The following is a 22,308-nucleotide window of genomic DNA, read 5'->3' on the forward strand; positions in this document are numbered from 1 at the left end:
TTAAATTAAAACATCTTGCATTTTGTCCAAAAATACTGAGTTCCTCGGTCATTTTACTGGAACAAAATCTGCAATTAATTGTTTGGGGTGAGTTTCACCAGCAGGCATTTGACAACATCTTCGCTGTCCATCTTGCCATAAAACCTCTCAATATGTGCGTTCACAATGATCTGTTCTTTTGTTATGAAAACCTATCATCAAAAATCAAAAAATAGTCCATAGGCGCCCCTCTGCGAAAATGTGGGCGGGGCAAAGACTGATATGCAAATGCAAATTTCCCTTCTGTGAAAGAGCTAAAGTGTGGCTGCAGACTCTCGAGTGGTTACCTTCCCAAAGAACCCGGCCATTTAGCCATGTTCCTTCTTGCAGAGGGGCGCCTATGACTATATTTTTTGATTGTTTAAAGGACTTAGGTTTAGTCACCCTAGGTTTCCCATGGTCATCCAGATGTGGACCCCTTGCTCACTGTGCTCAGAAAGGCACAGCTCCACCTCACTGATGATACCCAACAAGGTTGAAACATGTGTATGGGGTTGCTGTTGGTTCTCTTGTTCAGAAGGGAATTGCCATAGCATTTCAGTGCTGGACTGGCCATGTGGGCGGGACAAAGACTGATATGCAAATGGATGTATCCCATCTGTGAAAGGTACAATGAGCTAAAGTGTGGATGCAGACTCTCGAGTGGCCTTCCCAAAGAACCGGTCATTTAGTCGTGTTCGTTCTCGCAGAGGGGCGCCTATGATTATACAAGGTCACTCCATGATGATGTCAGTTTCGGAATCCATTGAGTAAATGAGCCAGACTCTATTCCTTTGTACTTCTAAAAACAGTGGAAAATGTAGAAATATCCAATTTCAGAAGTGGTTGTCTGCTACTGTTAGCGTGTGTGCCTGGTTTACCACTGAAAACAGCCAGAGTCATCACATCCAACAGAAAATGCTACAACCAGTTGTGTTTTCCATGATGACAATTGTGATAATATGCTTCCTTTCTGAAAAGCCATATTTATTCACTGTTGAAAATATGCGTTTTTTTCTAATATTACAGGTTGTACATTCGTAACTATCGGGAAGTTCTGGCCATGGTTTTTGCCATAAAAGAAATAAATGAAACGCCAGACTTTTTACCAAACATCACGTTGGGTTTCCAGATCTTTGATTCCTGCTTGTCTGAGATAAAGGCTGTTCGGGGGACCGTGGAGCTACTCTCGGGAAAGAGGGGACCTGTCCCTGGATACAGATGCCCGACGCGTCCACTGTTGGCTGGGATCATCGGGGAGACATTATCATCTTTAACCATCCCAATGGCCAGGATCATGGGGGTCCTTCACTACCCGCAGGTAAATGAAAGAAGGACTTCTGTCATACAGACCTACCAGGAAAGCAATGCAGTGCTCTACAATACAGAAGAAGAGAGAGAGAGCATACAGAAAGGGGGGTTGGGTTTAAAGAGCAAGAAGCAATCAGGGTATAGACAGAAACCAAGACCCAGCCATTCCGGCTGACAAAGCATTCTTGAAAGTGTGTGAGAGAAGGATTTACCTTGATGTCCATTGATATGTTAATGAGAAGTATTTCTGCATAGCAGGAAGAGACATGTATTGTTATTTTATACGTCTTGCATTTCTGAATTTTCAGCTGGACAATTCTGATATTTCTTGTATTGTATTGTGTTCATTGAAAGAGATTTAGCCCAGTAGGAAGCCACCTTGTTTGTTTTTGTTTTGTAGAGACACAGCATGTCATGAAGGGGGTGCTGGATTTGAGGAGTAGGCTCCACATTTCCTTTGGGGTGGACAGGATGATGTCAAGGTTTATTACACCTTTGATGAGATTGGATGGGGCAAGCTGGAAGGCTATGAGCTGGGCCATTGTGGCAGTTCAACACCCGCAAGGAGGAAATTACCTCGACGGAAATTGGAGTGGTCCAGGGTTTGGGTGATGATTTTTAGTTCCGAGGCTGGGAAGAAGGGGGTGGATTGGTGCTGAAGAGTTAGGTGATACCCAGCCATTTGGGTTTTCATAGAGATGTTGACATCGAGGTGTTCATTAAAGGTTATATAGCGATGTGCCATTGAAGTTAATTTCTTTCCACCTACTTGGATTTGCTTTATTGAGATATTCTGTGGGATAGAATCTGCCTTTGTGGAGTTTATCCTGAACTAGGACATTCCCATCCAGGCCTGTAACATGGAGAGGAAGTGTTTAAAACTATAAATGTCATCAACACAGTTTACCTTGTGTTTCTATCAGCATTTTGGCACAGGTTTCGCAGGAGGTTTTTCCAGTCCTTTCATCTAGTGGTTAATGAAGGTTTCGGTAAGAGCCAGGATCACCTGGGCGCTGGATCGCTGATAGTATAGGTAGTATAGTTTGATTAAATTTTAACGCAATACATGAAAAGTCTTGTCACTTGTTTGTCGGTAAGATAACAGGAATTTAATTACACATTTGAAGCTGACACATGTTCCGACCCAACATGGGTCTTTTTCAAGGCGTGTGTGATATGCATAGTTGTATGGTAATGAGCTATTGAGTAAGGGCTCTAGTTAAGTAACCTGGCAGGCCTGTCAACTGGAGCCCTTACGCAAGAGCTCAATACAATACCACTACTTTCACGCATATCACACATGCCTTGAAAAAGACCCAGCTGATACTGGTTCTTACCCAAACCCACTGTAATCTCGATAAGACGGAAGAGTGCCATGTCTTAAGAACCTCTCACCGGCAGCAGTATCCACTCTTAACAATCATGACCATGACAGTGATCTCTATATTCTAGTGGTCTTCCGCCAATGCTGGCAGTGGTTAAAGAAGACTGGTGTGAAGATGGATCCTGAGAGACTCCACAATATACCTGCTCTTAAGGAACCTACTCCTGACTCCTGGCTTGCCTCTCATTTTCATCCTATTTCTCTTCTCCCATATCTTTCTAAACTACTTGAGCACCTTGTTTACTCTTAAGTATATCTCACCACTTCTATGCAGATGAAACTCATCTTTTTCTGTCTTGCTCATCCTTCACTCCTGAAGTCCATAACAAACTTTTGTGATGCGAATTAGCCTTCAACTCCTAGATGTCAGAATATTTTCTTGTACTAAACGCTGTGAAAATGGAGGTACTTTTCTGTCCAGCTGACACAATCCTATCATCTCTTCCTCCTTCTTTTATTTTGTTTCCTCCTTCTCAGCTTCCTGTCTCTCCCACGGCTTGCAACCTGGGACTTCATCTAGACACTGATCAATCTTTTAAGTATCATATTTCTCTATCCTTGTGTGCCCGTCGCTTTCATCTATATAACATGTGTAAAGCTCGTCCTTTCTTGACTTTTGATGCTACTAAACTTCTCATTTCCTCACTAATATTCTGCCTCCTATTTTGGCCTTCCTCCCATTTGTCTTGCACCTCTGACATCTGTTTTTAATGCCTGTGTTCATCTTCTCTCGCTTTTTGCCCCTGTAACTCTATTGCCCCATCCCTTCTTACTCTTGGTTGACTCCCATTTCAGTCCTGACTCAAATTTAACTTTCTCTGTCTTGTCTTTAAATCTCTTCATGATCTTGCACCTATCTATCATTCCTCCCTCGTTTCATTGTATAATCCGCCATGTTCGATCTGCTTTCGTTCTCAATTTCTCCCTGCTGTCTCTCATCCTCCTTGTGCCCAGTAACATTTCCATTTCTTTTCTTTGATGGCCCCCTTGCAGTGTAATACCCTCTAACTTTCTCTTAACTCCATTTCCTCACACTCTCGGTTTTGTGTATCACTTAAGTCCTACCTTCTCCATTCTGATTGACAAGGCTGACTACCGAATGTTACTTGCATTTCCCATTTTTATTGTACTATTTCTATGATCTAATGTATTTGTATTTGTATTTATGAAATTTATAGAGCGCTTTACTCCAAAGCGCTTTACATTAAAACAACTGGATACATAGAATAATTGGAAGTGTAAATGCAAACATGAGACAAACCATTAAAAACAATATATAGAACAATTTACCTAGAACAATAAAAGAGAAACACAAGAGAAGAAGAGTGAGGGAGAAGTGATGAGGTTAACAGGACAGGGAATGAAGAAGATTATATTTCAAGGAGGAACGGAAGGGGGGTATGAGGAAATGGAGTGGATAGAGAGATAGTTCCAAAGTAGGGGGCCAAGGTGCTGAAAGGATCAGAAACAGGAAGGGGCACAAGTAGGCATGGGGACAGTGAGGAGGAAGAGATCAGCAGATCGGAGGGGACGAGAGGGAGAGTAGAATGAAAGGAGAAAGGAAAGGTAGGGAAGGGAGATGTCATGAAGATATTTAAAGATGAGACAAAGGAAGTTAAATTTAAGTTCAGAGTGGAAAGGACGCCATCCAAGATGAGAGAGTGAAGATGAAATTGAGTCAGGAGGAGAGAGAAGGCAAAGGTAAGGATGGCAGAGTGATAGAGGGATTTGAAGGGAGCAAGATGAAAGGCAGGGAGGCCAAAGAGGAGAGTGGAGAAATAGAAATTACGAGAGGAGATGAGGGAAGAGATTAAGAGTTTGGTGGCAAGGAAGGTGAGAGAGGAACTGATTTTGGGAATATTGAAGAGGTGGTAGCGACAGGCACAAGAGGTAATAGAAATATGGTGGGTAAAGGAATGGGAGGAGTCGATGTGGAGGCCTAGATTGCGAGCATGGTCAGAGATGGGGAGATTAGAAGGGGGAAGAGAATGAAAGGAGGAAGAGAAAGAGAGGGAGGCGAGGTGGAGGGAAAGATTAAGACTTCAGTCTTATCATCGTTGAGAGAGAGAAAGTGGGAAGACATCCAGTTTTTTATAGCAGTGAGACAGGAAGAAAGATTGTGGTGGATGTCAGGTGTGAACGACAAGAAAGATAGAAAGAGCTGGGTGTCATCAGTATAGAAATGGTGAGAGATACCGAAAGAAGAGATGATGAGGCAAGGAGGGCAGTGTAAAGAGAGAAACGGAAAGGGCCCAGTACAGAGCATTCGGGGACCCAGAAGTCCAAGGGGAGAGTAGGGGAGGTACGACCACTCCAAGAGACAGTGAAAGAATGGTTGGAGAGGTAGGAAGAGAGACAATTAAGAACAGGGCCTTTGAAACCAAAGGAATAAAGAGTGTTGATGAGTAAGGGGTGATCAACGATATCAAAGGCAGCAGAGAGGTCAAGGAGGACAAGGACAGAGGATTGCTTAGAGTAGCGAGCAGTACAGAGGGAGTTGAGAACAGAGGTGAGGGCAGTTTCAGTGGAGTGCTCAGGGCGGAATCCATATTGAGAGAGGGGGAGAAGAGAAAGATTGGAAACAACAGCTGAGAGTTGAGAGTAGACTATACGTTCGAGGAGCTTAGAAAGGAATGGAAGAAGAGAGATAGGATGAAAGTTGGAGGCGAGGAGGGGGTTAGCAGAGTGCTTTTTCAGAATAGGGATGATTGTAGCATGTTTGAAGGCGGAAGGGAAGGAGGCAGATGAGAGGCAGATGTTGAAGAAGGAGGTGAGATAAGGAATAAGAAAAGGGTAGATTTTAGAAATAAGGGGTGGGGGTTGGTCAGAGGGGGCAACAGTAGGGTAAGTTTTGGACAGGAGGAGGGATACATCGGAAGTAGTAACAGGGGAGAAATTAGACATGTAAGATGTAGGAGTGGTGAGAGAAGGGGGAGGAGGAGAGTAAGAAGGAGAGCGAAGAATGTTTTTCCGCAGAGTGAGTATTTTGGAAGAGAAAAAGTTAGCAAAATCGGAAGGAGAGAGAGGAGAGGTAGTAGAATGGTCAGGGGTAGGCGGGTAGAGAAGACGAGATAGGGTCTGAAAGATGCAACATGGGTGGGAGGATTGGGATTGGAGGAGGTTAGAGTAGAAGGAGCATTTAGCTACGCTGAGGCAGGAGTCATAAAGAGAGTGGTATGAGAAATAGCAGCCTTGATTAGCAGGCAAACAGAATTTGAGCCGACGCCGCTTAAGGCGACGGAGGAGACGGCGCATGGACAGAAGGTGAGGGGAAAGCCAGGGTTGAGAAGGTTTGCAGGTAGGGTGGAAAGAGGAGAGAAGGTGAAGTTGATCAAGGCTGGAAGAGATAGAGGTGGACAAAGAGGATAAGGCTTCATTAGCCGAGAGAGAGGAGAAATCGGAGAGATATGGGAGGGAGGATGAACAGGAGTCAAAGAAGAGAGAGGGGTTAAAGTTACAGAGACCCCGCCGATAAAAGGAAGTGGGGGAGGAGGATGGAGTGGAGGGGCAGAGAGGGGTAATGAGGAGGAAAGCGAGTAATGCTTGATCAGAAATATAGTTGGGAAGCGTAGAGACTGGGGAGGAGGAGAATGTTGAGATAAAGATAAGGTCAAGAGTGGAACCGGAGGAGTGAGTAGAAGAAGTAGGGAGTCGAGAATGGAAAGGAGAGGGGAAGGTTGAAGGGAAGAGGGGAGGTGATGGTTGACATCGCTGTTTACTGTAAGAGGAGAGGGGGAGGGAGAGATGAGGGAAAGAAGGTGATCAAGGTCATCATACAAGGATGAGAGGGGGCCAGGAGGGCGGTGGATTATTAAGCAGGAGATAGCGAGAGGGAAAGTGAAGGATTTGTACAGATATTCGAAGGAAGGAAAGACAGGAAGAGGGGGTGAAGAGGACGATGGGACACAGTTAGGGTGATAGAGGAGACCAACGCCGCCAGCATGGCCAGAGGGGTGGGGATATGAGTGAAGGAGGAGGAGGTGATAAGGGAAGCAGGTACAGTAGAGGTGTGAGGGGTTATCCATGATTCTGTAATACAGAGGGTTTAAGGATAGGGGGTATATTAGGTTGGGACAATGAGGAAGGGAAAAGGGGGTTGGTGTGGACTGGGGGACGGGTTGAGGAAGGGGGTGTTCATGAGGATGAAGGAGAGGGAGATGAGAAGGGGCAAGGAGTGGGGGTGGCAGGAGGGGGAGGAGAGAGGGGATAAAGGAGGAAGAAGAGAGTGAGGAAAGGGACCACGCATGTCAGAGGGGGAGCAGAAGGGGATGGACCGAGTGGAATAGAGGGTGTAACTAGCGAGGGAGGGTGATGAGTGAAGGGGAGAGTTGGGAGATGGAGCGACAAGGCCAGGGAAGAGGGGAAGAGCAGGGAAGATAGTGACAGGGGAGTTGGGAGAGGTCAGGGAGGAGGCCGAGGTAGAGATGGAGGTGGGAGAAAAACTAGGTGCTGGTTCAGGGAAGAGGTCACAGTGCTGGCTGGTCTAAAGTGAATGGCAGCCGCGAGACAGAGAGGGCTACAGGGGACAGGTCACTGAGGAAGACGGAGAAGTGCCCAGAGCCAGTGGAGAATAGTAGTCGGAGAACACAGATGGGGGCCAGCAGGAACGAGGCAGGTGAAGAGGGGGCTGCGGATGGCGGGTAGACTCCGGATGGTGAGGACTAACTGAGGACCAATTGCAACAGGACATTTCAGGAGAAAACTGTAGGAGAATAGAGTCAGGAGAACACAGCCAGGATAAGGTCAGCTTCAGGAGAGCACAGTCAGAAGAACTCAGATAAGTGGACACAGACAGCAGGACCCAGGCAGGTGTGGAGGCAGGCTAAAAGGGGCGGGCAGGCCCAGGGTGGAGAGGGCGCACGAAGGTCCAGATGCAAAGATGGAAGGCCAGCAAGAACCAGGCAGGTGCAGAGGCAGGCTGCAGGAGGTGGGTTTGGGCCAGGGTGGAGATGGCCAACTCTGTCCAGAGGCCAGCAGGACCAGGCAGGTGCAGAGGTGGGCAGCAAGAGGCAGGCAAGCCAGGGTGGAGAAGGCCCAGGGTGGTCAAATGCAGCAGGAGTTGCCCTCTGCTTGTGCACCAATAGCAGAGAGCAACGAGGGTCAGAAGAGCGGCGCCACAGCCCAGGTTGACACACACACCCCGCGAGGAAGCAGGCCACAGGAGTCAGGCAAGCTCAGTGAGAGGGGTAGCAGAGGTCCAGCCACAGCGGGTCAAGCCACGTGAAAAGGTGATGGAAGTCAGGAGGAGTAGGAGCAGTGCCGCGGTCAGTGGAGATCAGGACAGAGTGGGTGTTCGGAGACACAGGCCCCATTATGGAGGTGGAAGCATCAGCAAGAAGCGGAAGAACAGTCAGTGGGAGGAATCAGACCACAGAGGAGACAGGAGCTGGAGTGCAGAAGTGCGGCCCAGGCGAGAACGGGGTAGCGTGAGCAGTCCAGAGGAGGTGCAGAAGAAGGCCACTGGAGGCAAGATGGCGCAGGCCACCTCGTGGGAGAAACAGAGAGGGCCAAGCAGGGCACCCCGTGACAGGAGCAGAACAGGAACAGACCCTGGGGGTGTTTGAGCAAACAGACCAGAGGAGGTACTGTGGCAGTCCGCTGGAGGCAAGGTATTTGTATTTGTTTATTTGTAACACGCAAACCATCAGGCCCGGAGACATCAGGGCGCAATTTGTGCAAAGGTTACATATAGAGCGTATGTACATACATAAAAATAATATACAGGATAATAAACAAGCAATTCTATATACATAAATTACAATGCGGATCTGGGTATGACATGAGACATAGCAAGGAGTGTCCAATATATAATAGGCAAATCAGATATATAATGGGCCAGAGTATGGAAGGCAGGTGTGCAGAACGTGTCTTTAGTGCTGGTTGAAGAGCCAAGATTTGGTTTTGGACTTGAATGTGTTGAGTGAGTGTTCAGATCTAATTGTAACTGGGAGGGCATCCCATAACTTGGAAGCTAAGACCGGGAAGCTTGTGCCCCCCGCTTTTTGGAGTTTGAACCTAGGGATCGATAGACAGTGGGTCTGGGCAGTTCTTAGAGGTCAGGATGTCGAGTGGTGGGACAGCTGACTGCAGAGGTAGGGGGGCCTTGTTAGCCAAGCATTTGTGTATGAGGGCAGGTGTTTTTAGTGAGATTCTCTGTTTGACAGGTAGCCACTTTAGATTGGTTCTGGATTCGGAGATATGATGGTTTCGAGGGATATTTAAGACGGCTCTAATAGCGTTGTTCATCCGCAAAAGGAAACAGTAGGGTTTCCGGTAACACAGAGACGGGCCTCGCAGTGTCACTCAGAGGACCGAGTCAGCAGCAAATTCCAGGGGGAGGGGGAAAGCCACAGCTGCCACACGTGAAGGAGGAAGCTTCAGTGAGGAACGGTCCGCAGACGGGTTGGATAAACAGTCCAGGCGTCGCAGGCGGTGGTCAGGCCTCTTCACGTCAAGGTGGTTGCTGGAGTGAGAACAGTCCGCAGACACGATGAAGCAGGTTGGAGAAACAGTCCAGACACCGCAGGAGGTGGTCACGCACACCCACACTAGGGCCTGAGCAGATATGAGGCCCAACTGGCGCTGCATCGGCGAGTACCTGCAGGCTGAGACCAGGCAGAAGGAGGAGGTATACCACGGGGAAACCAGAACCGGAGCTGCTCCAGAGGTAAGGAAGAAGGAACATAGGATTGGGCTCAGGAAAATTATCATTTATATTGGTTTAATAGGTTTGAATCGGCCTGATGGAGGGAGACACTGGATCAGTGTCTCTTTGGCTTAGGGTGCTATATAAATCCCAAATAAAATACAAATATAAATATTATGAGGTGATGGAAGGAACAGAAAACATTTCAGCTTTTAACAGACGTGCGGTTGGCTCACCAGTTCCCTAATGACACTTGCAAAATTGTTCCAAAAGTGGGATCCTGTTACACCTAGAGATCTTCCTCCAAGTTTCTTTTTCCTACAAGCTAAAACAGCTAGTGTTTTAGAGTCTGAAGATCACAGGTGCGAGGGAGGTAGTGTTCACTTTCTGCTCGAGGTCCAGTGAACCTTTCTTCCTATTTGCTCTACGATTAAGGCAGCCTATGTTGAAATCAATGCACGCTCTGCGAGGGATCCAGTGCAAGGAGAGAGGAGCAGGTGTGATGTGATATGGTCCCAGGTTATGTGGCCCAGTATAGGTCTCGTACATTGATCGAGGATCACTTGGAGTTGATGTGTTGGCTTATGTTGGAACCCCTGAGAGGAGACTGCTACAATAGTGAAGGCGGGAGAGTACCAATGCAGAGGTGACCGTGGGTCTTTGAGGCATGTTGAGGAGCAAGAGTATGCACCTCAGGACATGCAGCTGGAAATTAACGTTCATATATTTGAGAGGAAAGAACAGAACATTTAGATTGGTTATTAAATATATGACTGACACGGTTAATGGTAAAAGTGTTTTCCCTTTTCATTGTCCCTCTCTTATCAATTGCATTTTAGCGGATGACTGTGTGATGTCCATAGTGGCCATAACACAGTGGCATTTGTTACTATGTGTGAAGAGGAAGTGGAGGTCATGTCTGCAAGGGCTAAGGTAGAGGCAGGCAAACAGGCTACCAGATACTACTTCTCCCATGCACCATTCGACTGCACACCCGAGGAGATGGAGCCAAAAAAAATGCATCTGGGTCATGTGATCAGAGATCCTTATCACAAACATAGATGCTGCTTTTAAAAACAGATGCAGCAGGATGTGGCCTGTCACTGGGCAATGGAATGACCAATGATAAATCGATACATGTTTTGTGCTAACCAGTCTGGCTCCAAGGTGATCCTGAAAGAATCCTCCCCAGAATAAGCCTGACATTCCCATGAAGTTTGTCAGTGAATTGTTTAAAGAGCTCTGTACTTGGTAGTTGGCCTATCTCAGGAAACTCTGAGTGAATCAAATGTTTAAACAGGGATCGACACATGTAAAGTTATAGCAGTGTCTTATGAAACATGGCACACGATAAAGGGCACCTGTTCGCTCTAGAATATTGTCCTTTATTCTCAAATGTGTTGTAAATAAGACAGTTTGCCACTCTTGTAATACCAGTAAGAGGAGCCTGGAGTAATAATGACTTTCATAGGGTTGGGGAGAAATGATAGTACTTCCCAAATGAACCTTTCAAGAAAGAAAGACTAGAAAACTGACCTAAAGAATCATGTTGCGTAAAAGGATTGTCAGTGGCCGGCTTGCGACTTTAGTCAGTCCTCTGTCAATGTGAGGTGCAAGTCTTCCTTTGGACCGGCCATGCATGCCTACGTCTGTTCTGGGAAGGGGGCTGGCATAGAGACATTGAATGACATTCAGAGAAATAGATGCATAGATGCATTGGCTAAAAGGGTGTTGTCACAGGGTGAAGGTCACTAAATCTTGGATATATACTATGTACAGTTAACCCCAGGTTTCAGAGCTGATGATGCATTTGCCAGGTTGTTACTGATGTTAAAGAATATAGGTGATTGCTTTTACCGCATCCTATGACTATACAGTCTCTATTACTCTAAGAGGAACACCATTCCTCAATCTGCAACCTGTAGCAGATGTTCAAGCCATTCAATCTCATGAGCCCATTCCCTAGGGGCAACCAAGCTAGGCCTTTATTTCTTGAAGTTCCTCTAGGTTCCTTTCTTGCCGGCTTCTCCACATTGGTGATGATTGTGTTCCTCTTATCCTGGACTAGATCGCTTATTCTGCTACTTGCAATTGCTAGCTTTTCTTAAGGGGAGATCCCTGGGCAGAGAGATTTATAGAATTATATGGGGGTTTGCGGGTCCACATAGCAGGCCTGCTAAATGGACGATGATACTAGCAAGGTCGGTGGATGTAGAGGAACAGCCTCACCCCACCATTTCTCTCCAATGTGACCTCTTGACACAGCATAACCTCTGACTCTTGGTACAGTGGATATGGTTGTTTGACAATGTTTGTCTGCCATTCTAGATTGGCCGAGAGGTTGAGCCTTGTTATAATGCTCTCCCTTATAGAATGCCAGTCAGAGGAATCATTCAGCTCAGAGCCTGTCTTTTCCCGGGTTGAAAGAGCATGAGCAGGAGGGTCATCGATGGAACTCCTCCAGCCACCCTTGATGAGGTTTGTGGCAGAGTGTTCTATCTTGGTGTTGTTTGGGCTGGCTGTTACTCCTACTGCAACTCTTGCTGATGCAGCTTCCTTTAGTTCCTTTTGTTCCACACAATTACCAACATTTTCAACATAATTTGCAGGCTTTATATTAGCTTTCCTAGAAGGCTTGTAGTCCCACGTTCCTGGCATATAGCCAAAATCTGCTCCCGACATACTGTTGGGTGAATATTTATTCATTTTATTTATTGTTCATTTATAATGGGCTTAATACCAGCGAGTGGTTTCTAAGCGCAGAATCGGGATTGAACCTGTCTTGCACCGCGTTGCCTTGCTTCCAAGACAAACGCATTGCCCCTGAGCTATAGAATGTTCAAGGACAGAAGTGATAGATTTTGAGATTGGCCCCTGGAACAAAACCCAGTCTCGTGAATCCCACTATAACCTCTAAGTCTTTTCAACAACTTTTTAGCATTCTCCCTGTCGCCTGGTCTCTGGACTCTCAGTTGTTGTCTTCTTCTTGCACTCCTCTCCAAAACTTCTGAGAGTCGACTCACTCTTGGTGGTGAAGGGTGGATGACATTGCATGCTCCAATAGAGGCTGTTTTATCACTAGAGAGGTTTGGGGGCCATTACCCCATACAAATAAATCAGTAACCTTGGGCTGGCTAGAGGATTTGACTTCTTCTGCCTTTCTTTCTCATTTGGGTAGTTGAGCATGCATATATCAACTTCAGCTGGTGAGACCTTGTAGTGGGCATTCTTTTTCAGAAACAAAATTAAATAAAAATAGTATATTAAAATGGTATCAATAAAATAGTATCAAAAAAGACCAAACAGCCCAATAAATTAAAACAAAATACAAAAATAGGAAAAAAGTAAAAGTAAAAGAGGATCAAAAGGCAGCTCTCACATCATGCTCAGTAATTGTAGCCATGGAATATTGGGTACGATATGCCCTCTGCTTGCACCTATGAATACCTTTAGCTACCTCTGCGCTCCGTTTGTGTTACTATGTCTCCTCCCTGTGTCTCCACACCTCCCAAATAAACTGCCATAGAGACTCCAACACCATGGAGTGGAGTAAGATGGACCGATCATGGGAAGGACAGACTGCAGAAGTCCTACTGCAGCGACCATGCAATGTGCAGCAGGCAAGTGGGCCTTACATGGAGGAGGATGTCAAGGTAAGACAGACCGGCAAGCCACATTGTGTGGTGCATGCAGCGACTACGTGCATGCTCCCAGAACGTCCACTTCTGCCAGCGTAATTCGGCAGCATGGACGGGTCCTGATAGTTAATTTGGTGTCACGGAATGTCAGTTGTTCTGGCTTGCTGGTAGTGAGTCGCACTCCAGGTTCTCAAGGACCAATGTTAGTCCTTTTCTCAGGTTTCCAAACACATGGGGCTGGTACAAACCTTCAGGGGTCCTGCAGCATATTGAGGTCCAAGGTAACAGGGTGACTGGCAGTGATGTAGTCTTGATACAGCAGCAGAGGGCACCTCCAATAGTCGTTGGTCATGGTTAGGGGACAGAGCTCTTCTCCCCATTGGAACACTTGCCTTTACCTCATAACTGGAGGACTCTTGAATTGACTTGTTTCCAAGCAGGCTCCAATGAAATCTTCTTTCAGGATTGGAGTACATAGATGATTCAAAGAAGTGTTGTGACACACCTTCTTTTAAAGGTAAACGTCCACAGGTAATTTGAGTAAAGCTAGCCTGCTTTAGAGGTCAAATCCCTGCTCTTGAAATTAGTGGACTTTGCCCTTCTAACATCACACCCAAAGTGCTTTGTGCTACAGGAAGTGGAAGGGAAAGGAAGATGAAAGAGAGGCAGAGACTATCACAATGGCAGACGTTTCCCAAACTTGTACAGATCTCCCACTGGCTACACCCTTCTTCCCTTCTCAATAAATTCAAAGGGCTTTAGAAATGCAGCACCCTGGTGTGAGGTCTAGCTCTTTGTGAATGGTTGTGCCCTTTGATTCCTGTTCCCAGGCCAACTTCCTGTGATGTGGCTGTCTCTGAGGAAAGGGCATTCCCTGTCCTTGCAAAGGAGCAAGGAGAGGCAATCCCTAAGGCTATTGTCCTGCCGGTGAGTAGGGGAGCCTTGTCTACAGTAAACACACATAACCCTTACACAGCTGAACTGGGCCCACAGGTTGGGATAAATATGGGATATTCTTGCCACCATGACCTAATGCAGGTATGGCTTATTTTTACAATTTACCATGCCACCAGGCAAGGATCCTCAGGGTTATGCAGTTCTGGCAAGGAGGGTTTTACTTTTGTCTGATCCATTGGAATGCAGACAAGCAAGTCCCTGAAATCCGCATAACATCTCACGGCTCCCTTGGCTCACAGGTATGACATTTGCATGCTATACATTAGATGTCTATTCTGTGTCTTGACTTGGCTGGCCACCTCTGACATCTTGACCTGCTGTATGCCACAGGAGAGCAGGTTCTGCAGCTCATGCTACTGGGGAAACAGGGCACATGCTCACTATGATGATTTTGGCATGAGTTCCTGACAGAGGGATCCGGTTAGCAGACCACCTTTTCTGAGATGGATATTTGGCATCAAACTATTGTTAAAACAAATAAAAAAATCTAGAGCTTTTACATCCGTGCCAGGTGGAAATCCTTTACATCTAAATTAGTGAATCATCTGGAAGAAATATCTGGGAATAGATGTTGATGTTTTGCGATGGGAGATTATTTTCCTCAAATGCTTCAACTTCGAGGACATGTTCCTGATGATTACCCTCATCTTGGTAGAGAAAGTAAAAGAGTTCACATTGCACACATGAAGTATGATGACAACCTCCCTCCCCCAAACAGACAATCAACATTCTTTCACAAAATGGTATTGAGTGCTTAGGAGATATATAAGAGCACACTATGGGCGAAAGACTGAATGTTTCTCTGGTGGAGAAAAATTGAGGTACAAGCTACATTCAAACCAAAGCAAATTTTAGAGCATATATTCACCTAATCGGTTCCAAGAGTTTTTAGCAATTTTTTCACGGTGGATATTTTCAGTGCATATTTCTTACTGCATTTTATTCCTCTAAATGTGGCGGTACACAACCACATGCTCCCATTCACCCCCACCCTTACCTCTTTCAAACCAATATTCCCCCTCCCAAAATAAACCATCTGTTTCTTGTTAATCTGTAGTTATTTTTAACTGCTGAATATTCTGCACTGAAGAAAACATGCAATAAACATTCAGAAATTAAATCTCTGGATTGCAATTAATGGGTGTAAGGTCATTTGCCTGCTATCTATTGATTGTGAGAAAAAAAAGACTGAATACTAAAACCAACTGAGCCCCGCCGCACGCCGTACACCAGTGCATGCAAGGACTTACATGTGTGACCAGTAAGAGAGAACCTGTGGGGAGCAGATAAGTGCATGTGAATGTCTGTGGGGGGCTCAGTGGCAGGTGTGCAATGTTTGTGGTGGGGAAGGATGAGGCTGGGTGGGCTAGTGGCTCCCTGGGGTTTTTGGGGTATAAAACACCCCAAAGTCATTATAATTCTGTCTGTTGAAATCTATGAACAATTAAGTCTAAAAACGTGGTCTTCTTTTGTTAGCGTCTTTAATGGGCTGCATTAGGCCATAGAACCAATGAATGTACTCAAAGAAATATGAACATTGTAATTTTGTGTTCCAGTTAGCTTTCGGTCATGCTTTTTGTTTTTTTGTCAAGGATTGGGTGATTGGTGTGAGGTGATATTCACAACTTTTTAACAGTAGGATAGGCTAGATTGAGGCAGATGATAAGTAGAAGAGGAGTAGTCTGTGCAGTATTCTCATGGCTGAGAGTTACTTTCTAGTAATACATCAATTGTCAGAGAGTTGTGATGCTGCATGTGTGCGCAGCTGCTGCGCGCACCGGTGGGGTTAGTCGCTTGTGCCTGTTCGAAGCAGATCTGGGATTTCATGAGCTTTTGTGATGAGCCACATCTTGGTGTATGGGATGGTGCTCTAAGGTATGCATTCCTTTTTGCATCAATGTCCATAGTTTGGTGGTCAAGACAGGGAATGGACTTCCCTTGAGGGTTGAAGTGTGAAAAATTGTATATTTTATGTTTGCATTCCTTTAATTAGTACCAGGGAAGTGCAAGATTTGCATGATATGGAACAAGATCTAAACCCTAAATTGCTGGGCTATTATACAAGTCTGTAATTTAGATGAAAAGACACGGTGTCCAGTCACTAATTCGAAAACAAAAGGATCGAATGCGATACATTCCAGTCAAAAGGACCAATAAAAAGACAGAATGCCCTTTTTTAATGTATTTTTTTTGTTTTTTTGGTTTTGATATAGGTAAAAATATTGGTTTTTGGCCAAAAAACGGTGGTTTGGGGGGACCCCCCCCCCAAAAAAAATGCATTCGGTCTTTTTTTTCGGTCTTTTTGACTCGAATGTATTGTTATTCGAACCTTTGTATTCGAATCTTTGACCCTAAACCAAAGACACACTCTTAGCAATGGGCAGAATAGAGTTGCAATGTGCCCCCAACCCCCCCTTCTCATTAATACACCATGAAATATGACTTGTTTTGAAAAGTATAAATGCTCTCTCTGAGGAATGCCTAACATTATTTTTAATTTCTTACAGATCAGCCACTCAGCCACTATTTCCACGCTGAGTGACAAGCTCCAGTTCCCGTCCTTCCTTCGTACTATTCCCGCCAACACATTTCAGAATATGGCCCTGGCCCAGTTAATAGGGCACTTTGGTTGGACATGGGTGGGAATGATAACGTCTGATGACGACGTGGGCTTGCAAGGAGGCCAGCAGGTAAAGAAGCTAATTGAGGAAAATGGCGGCTGTGTGGCTTTTCTGGAGAGAATTCACAGCCGGTACTCCATGGAAAAAGTACTAGGAGTTCTGGAAGTGATACGGGAACATCCGGTGCAGGTGGTTATAATCCATAGTGCCGCATCACAAGCAAAGGTGCTACTGGAAGCGCTTTACACTCGGAATGTTACGGGGAAGACCTGGGTATTGTCTGCCTACTTTGGGATATCTCCTGGAATGTACGCACATGAGGCCTGGAAGATATTTAATGGGACGCTGGGTCTTAAACCTTATGCAAATGTCATATCAGGATTTGAGGAGTTCCTGTACGGCCTCCACCCAAACACATTTCCTGATGACATTTTCATTAAGCACTTCTGGGAAAAAGCCTTTAAGTGCCAATGGTTGGAGGACAATGCGGTGATAACTATTGACCCGGAAGCACTGGGAACAAAGTCTATGTATTGCTCAGGAAATGAGTCATTGAATGAAAAAGCAATATCTTTGTTTGAACTCAATGATATGAGCTTCACTTACCAATGTTATTTGGCAGTGCATGCATTTGGCCAAGCAATGCACACTCTGGTCTCCTGCACGTCAGCACAGGGACCGTTCAGCAATGGGACTTGCGCTGATATCAATGACGTCCGACAATGGCAGGTCAGAGAAAGTTGTAATTATCAAGAACCACAGATTCTGGAAGTTGTATACGTAGAGCACAGTGTATTCTGAAATTGGGAATTTAAAATAGCAAGACAATATAAAAACACAGCTGAGAAAGTAAAACAATGTTGGGGCAACAAGGAGAGCTGTTGAATTAACAATAGGTGGAAATGTCTATAGTTATAAAATGGCAAACAATTATGTTCCTTGTTACAAAAGGACAACGTGGATTGGGATCAGAACTAAAGGGCTGAATTGAGAAAAGGACATTCCGGACTAAAAGGTCAGGTCCACATTTTCAAGACAGTTGAAAGGTCTAAACTCTCTGGGTAATATAGGAGACACAGGGCTCTGTACCCCAAAGCATAGGTGGCCTTGTGAACCCCTAAATACCATGTGTTAAATAGAAGATGCAGTTACCCTGGGATCATATGGGGTCCCCAATTTGGGTAAACAAATCTAGGAAACCTGAGTTATTTTGCTCCCTCGGCACATGGATGTCATCTAATGGGTAGTGAGACTAACGTGATATTTAAATAGCATTAATAACAGTCACCAGTCTGTGGATAAAACCTACATCTAAAAAATCAAAGCTTATTGTTAATGGTATCCTTCTCAATAAGATTATTAAAGTAAAATAAATGGTCCAATCAGGCTCATGCTCAAATTGCAGACTCACATAAGTGGCCAGAAGGCTTGAAATAGGCTCACACATTCTTCACTTGAGTGAACATTAACCTACTCCTCATTGACAGTGCAGTGGGAAAGTGGAGTGGAGATTCTTTGCAAGGCTGCACTTAGCCATTCTCCCCTCGCAGGACTCTCAAAGTTAGGTGGCCTTATCACTGGTACCTAATTCGTTTTTATTATGTTACTGTTGCTCTGAAATTGTGGTAACTAGGGCTTGCCGCATCATTCCTTTCCGCTTGATCTCGTCTGTCTTCCCCCCCACTCCCTCCTTATTCCATGGTGCTCTCTATCTCTCCTATCTTCTCTAACCGCTTCTACATTGACTATCCTGCTCTCCTCACTAAATCTGGTAGTAAAAAGTTTAAAAAGGATATCCTGGTCTCCAACCCAGGCCTCCCTATCGCTGACACCTACACTAGTGCCTCCTCCAAGGAAATTCTTACTGACATCCTCTTTTTCGTGCCTGACCTATGGACCCTTCATATGGTCTCTGTGCTCTCTCCCTTCTCCTCTTCTCCCATTAAAGGTGGCACCAGTTGGGATGCCCTCTTGGCCCCCTTCCGCTCCTCTAAGGCCATCATTAATGTCTACGCTAATGGGACCGTCTTGGTCCAAGGCCCTCAGGCCAACCTCCACCTCTTTGATAGACGCTTCCCGCGCCTCATCAACTTCCTTTCCTCTCCTGCTGTCCCCCCTCCTCTGTCCTCGGCTACCTTGCCTCTACCCTCCCTCCCTGCCCCCTCTCGTGCTCCTTCTTCACCTCCTTCTTCTACACCTCGCAGGGCGTACCTCTGATCTGCACCCGTCCCCGGAAGTCCTTCAAGGATGGCAACCTACTCCACATTGCCATGCTCAACTCTCACTCTGCCGTCAAACATTCCTCTGATATATGTCACCTTCTTGAGGAACTAGACCTTGACATCCTCGGTCTCACTGAGACATGGTTCACAGCCAGCTCTGTCACCAGCTTTGAAACACTCCTACCTGACGGTTACAAGGTCCTCTCCTTGCCCAGTCCCAACCGTGCTGGGGGGGGGTGTGGCCCTTATCTTCCCTGAGTGGATTCCTGCCACTGTCACTCCTACGCAGACCTACTCCTCTTTTGAATGCCTTGTCTGCTGTCTCTCTCACTCTCCTAGCCATTCCCTTACCGTCACTACTATCTATCGGCCACCTGGTCAAATTTCCTCCTTCCTCTCTGAGTGGGCTGACCTCTCCTCCTCACTCCTGTCCTTAACCACTCAACTCCTCTTTCTTGGAGACTTCAATATCCACCTTGATGCCTCCTGTCCTCCCTCTGGACTCTTTTGCGACCTCTGCAACTCTCTCTCACTCTCTGTTCTCCCGTCTGGGTCGACCCATTCTGCAGTGCACACTCTTGATGCTCTGATCTCTTCTGACCTTCCCCTCTCTGTCCCTCTCTCTACTCCTCTCTCCTGGAGTGATCACTTTCTCCTATCCTCCCACCTCACCCTCCCTACCCCACAGACAAAGCCACCCTCATGACTGCCACCCACCTTTGCGGTCATCCGACCCATGAAGCGCATGTCAGTGGAGGCTTTCGCTACCACCTTCTCGCCCCCCCGTTCCCCTTCGGCTGACTCCCACCCTTACACAGCCCTCTCCACTCTCCACTCTGCTATATCTGATACCCTTGATATCCTTGCCCCTGTCATGAGAATCCGCCTAAAGCCCAAAGCCAAATGTAACTCCTGGTATGACTCGGGCAAGCTCCTGGAGAACTGGCCATCTCCCAGCTTAATCTCCATGCTGAATCTGTTGGTAGTCTTCATGACCATCAGTCTGGCTTCAGAGCTGCCAGAAGCACGGAAACTGCTCTCTTGAACATCCGTGAGGACCTGCTCTCAAACCTTGACTCTAACACCCCTTGTGTTCTCATCTTGCTAGAACTCTCTTCTGCCTTTGACACTGTTAACCACACCATCCTGCTCAACCGTCTCCGTGATAACCTGGGTATCACTGGTCAAGCTCTGGCATGGCTGTCCTCCTTCCTCTCCAATCGACCCTCCCAGGTCCAACTGGGTTCCTTCCTCTCTGACATCTTTTTCTCTACCTGTGGTGTCCCCCAGGGATCTAACCTCTCCCCCTGGTTGTTCACCCAGTACCTGGCACTTCTTGCTCACCGCATCGCCGCTCTCTGTCCCAACTTTCAGTGCTACGCGGATGATACACAGCTCATTTTCAGGCTACCCTCGGCCTCCTCTTCCACTTCCCTCATCTGTGACTGTCTTTCTGCTATCCAGGAATGGTGTGCCGCCAACGACCTCTGCCTTAATGCCAGTAAGACTGAGATTCTACTTATCGGCACACCCACTCCCTCCTTCCCTGCAGCTCTCTGGCCGGCCTCCCTTGGCCCTCTTCCTGCTCCTACCTGCACGGCAAAAGCCTCGGGGTCATCTTCGACTCCACACTCTCCTTCTCTACTCACATCTCTGACGTCACTAAGAAGTCACACTACCAGCTACACCTCCTCAGAGGTATCCTTCCTTTCCTCTCCTTCCCCCAGAAGCTCACTGTCTCCAGAGCTCTGGTTCTCTCTAGGCTGGACTACTGTAACAGCCTCTATCTAAATCTTCCTGCCTCTACTCTCCGCCCTTTGCAACTCATCCAGAACAGGACTGCGAGACTTGTCCTTGGCCTCAAGCCCAGGGACCATATCTCTCCAGGACTGAAATCACTACACTGGCTCCCAGTGGCTGCAAGGATTAAGTTTAAAACCCTCTGCATTCTCCACAAGGCCTTCTGGGGCCTTGGGCCAAAATACCTGCAACTCTCTCTTCCTAAATATCTTCCTTCTCGAGCCCTTCGCTCATCCACCTCCAACCACCTCAGGGTCAGCCGCTTCTTCAAGCAACGAGCTGGGGTAGATCTCTCGCCGCAGCAGGGGCCTCCCTCTGGAACAGCCTTCCTGCCTCCCTGAAACTTGAGGAGAACCATCTCCGGTTCCGGAAGCACCTCAAAACCTTCGTCTTTGCCTCCACTTTCTCTCCCTCTCTCCCCTGCTAAAATCACTGAACCTGCACTGAATCTGCAACTGGGCCACTCACCGATCTCGTGTCCTGGCCCAGCCACTCTTCCCTGCACTGCCTACCTGCATTACGGGACTGTCTCTGTATCCTACAGCCCCTTCTCCCCGCACTTACCTTGCACTTGCCATCAGCTGGCCCTACTATTTATCTCGTATTCTATTAACCATGTACCGCACTTTCCTTGCACTTACCACCAGTTGGCCCTTTTATTTATCTTGTATTCTACTAACCATGTACTGCACTTCCCCTCTCCCCTTCCCCTGCACTTTTCCCAGTCCCCCTACCCTTGCACGATCTGAATGACACCTGGCCTAGTAGGATCGTTGTCTGTCTCCCCTTGTTCCCCCCGCCTCGTCGCGCCTTGAAACACTTGTGTATAGGCGCGTTACAAATACCATATCATATCATATCATATCATGGTGAATGGGAGGCGTCCATGAATTTCCTACTATTTGTGAAGCATATATATACATCTTTACAGAAAAGTGGAATTTATTACCAATGCATGCCGGTTTTCTACATCTTACTATTGGTTACAGACTGGGCAGTGTCATGGGCACTTAGGCATTATTGAAATGCTGCACTGATGATTAGACACTAGTATTAATCCTGCGATTATTTCAGTATGTGCATTTTTCCATCAGTTTTAGTCCTTTTCAGTCCTCCAATTTTAGCTGAAAATGTAATGCAACAATACCCCTGAATTCAGCTCAAGCCATCTTAACTTTGTGCCCCCACTTGCGGCACCTACGACCACAATGACCTCCCTGATGACATCCTGATGACATCACTGATGGCATCACTGGTGGTATCACTAATTACATCATTCATGACATCACTGATGGAATCACGTATGACATCACTAATTACATCATATATGACACCAAAGATTACAGGCCAAATTGCTGAAATTGTTCGTGTAACTTGTACTCATTCATTAGGCAATGTAGCCCCTTCCTCGCTTTGAAGCTTAGCAGGATCAGTCCCAGTTACTGCCTGCATGTCCCGGATGCCTATTGCCTATTTACAGTTTGATAATAAACCACATATATGCCCAGATATCAATACAGATAGCTGCGTGAATGTATAGTTTTATTGTCGTGAAATAAATACATTTACATATACAAGCCTCTGATAGAAATGTTATTTGTAGTGTTCAGCTATGTTGTGACTCCATCCATCTCTAAAAGTACTTGATAGCATTCATGAAATATTAGTTCCCTACTAAAACATGTATAAAACCCTGACTAGTAAACATGCC

General features: G+C 46.3%; 1 protein-coding gene across 1 annotated transcript in view; it reads left to right on the forward strand.

Annotated features, from left to right (window-relative positions):
* Nucleotides 1-1,057: 1,057 nt before the first annotated feature.
* Nucleotides 1,058-22,308, forward strand: part of LOC138528226 (extracellular calcium-sensing receptor-like) — a 109,924-nt gene continuing 88,673 nt past the window's right edge. The window contains exons 1-2 of the mRNA XM_069639683.1: nucleotides 1,058-1,339; nucleotides 16,462-17,304. Of these exons, the coding sequence (XP_069495784.1) occupies nucleotides 1,082-1,339; nucleotides 16,462-17,304 (1,101 nt within the window). The 5' untranslated portion in view covers nucleotides 1,058-1,081. The remainder of the gene's footprint in view (nucleotides 1,340-16,461; nucleotides 17,305-22,308) is intronic.

This window comes from Ambystoma mexicanum, chromosome 7q, assembly GCF_040938575.1.
Source record: "Ambystoma mexicanum isolate Mex_15411 chromosome 7q, UKY_AmexF1_1, whole genome shotgun sequence".
Taxonomy (NCBI): domain Eukaryota; kingdom Metazoa; phylum Chordata; class Amphibia; order Caudata; family Ambystomatidae; genus Ambystoma; species Ambystoma mexicanum.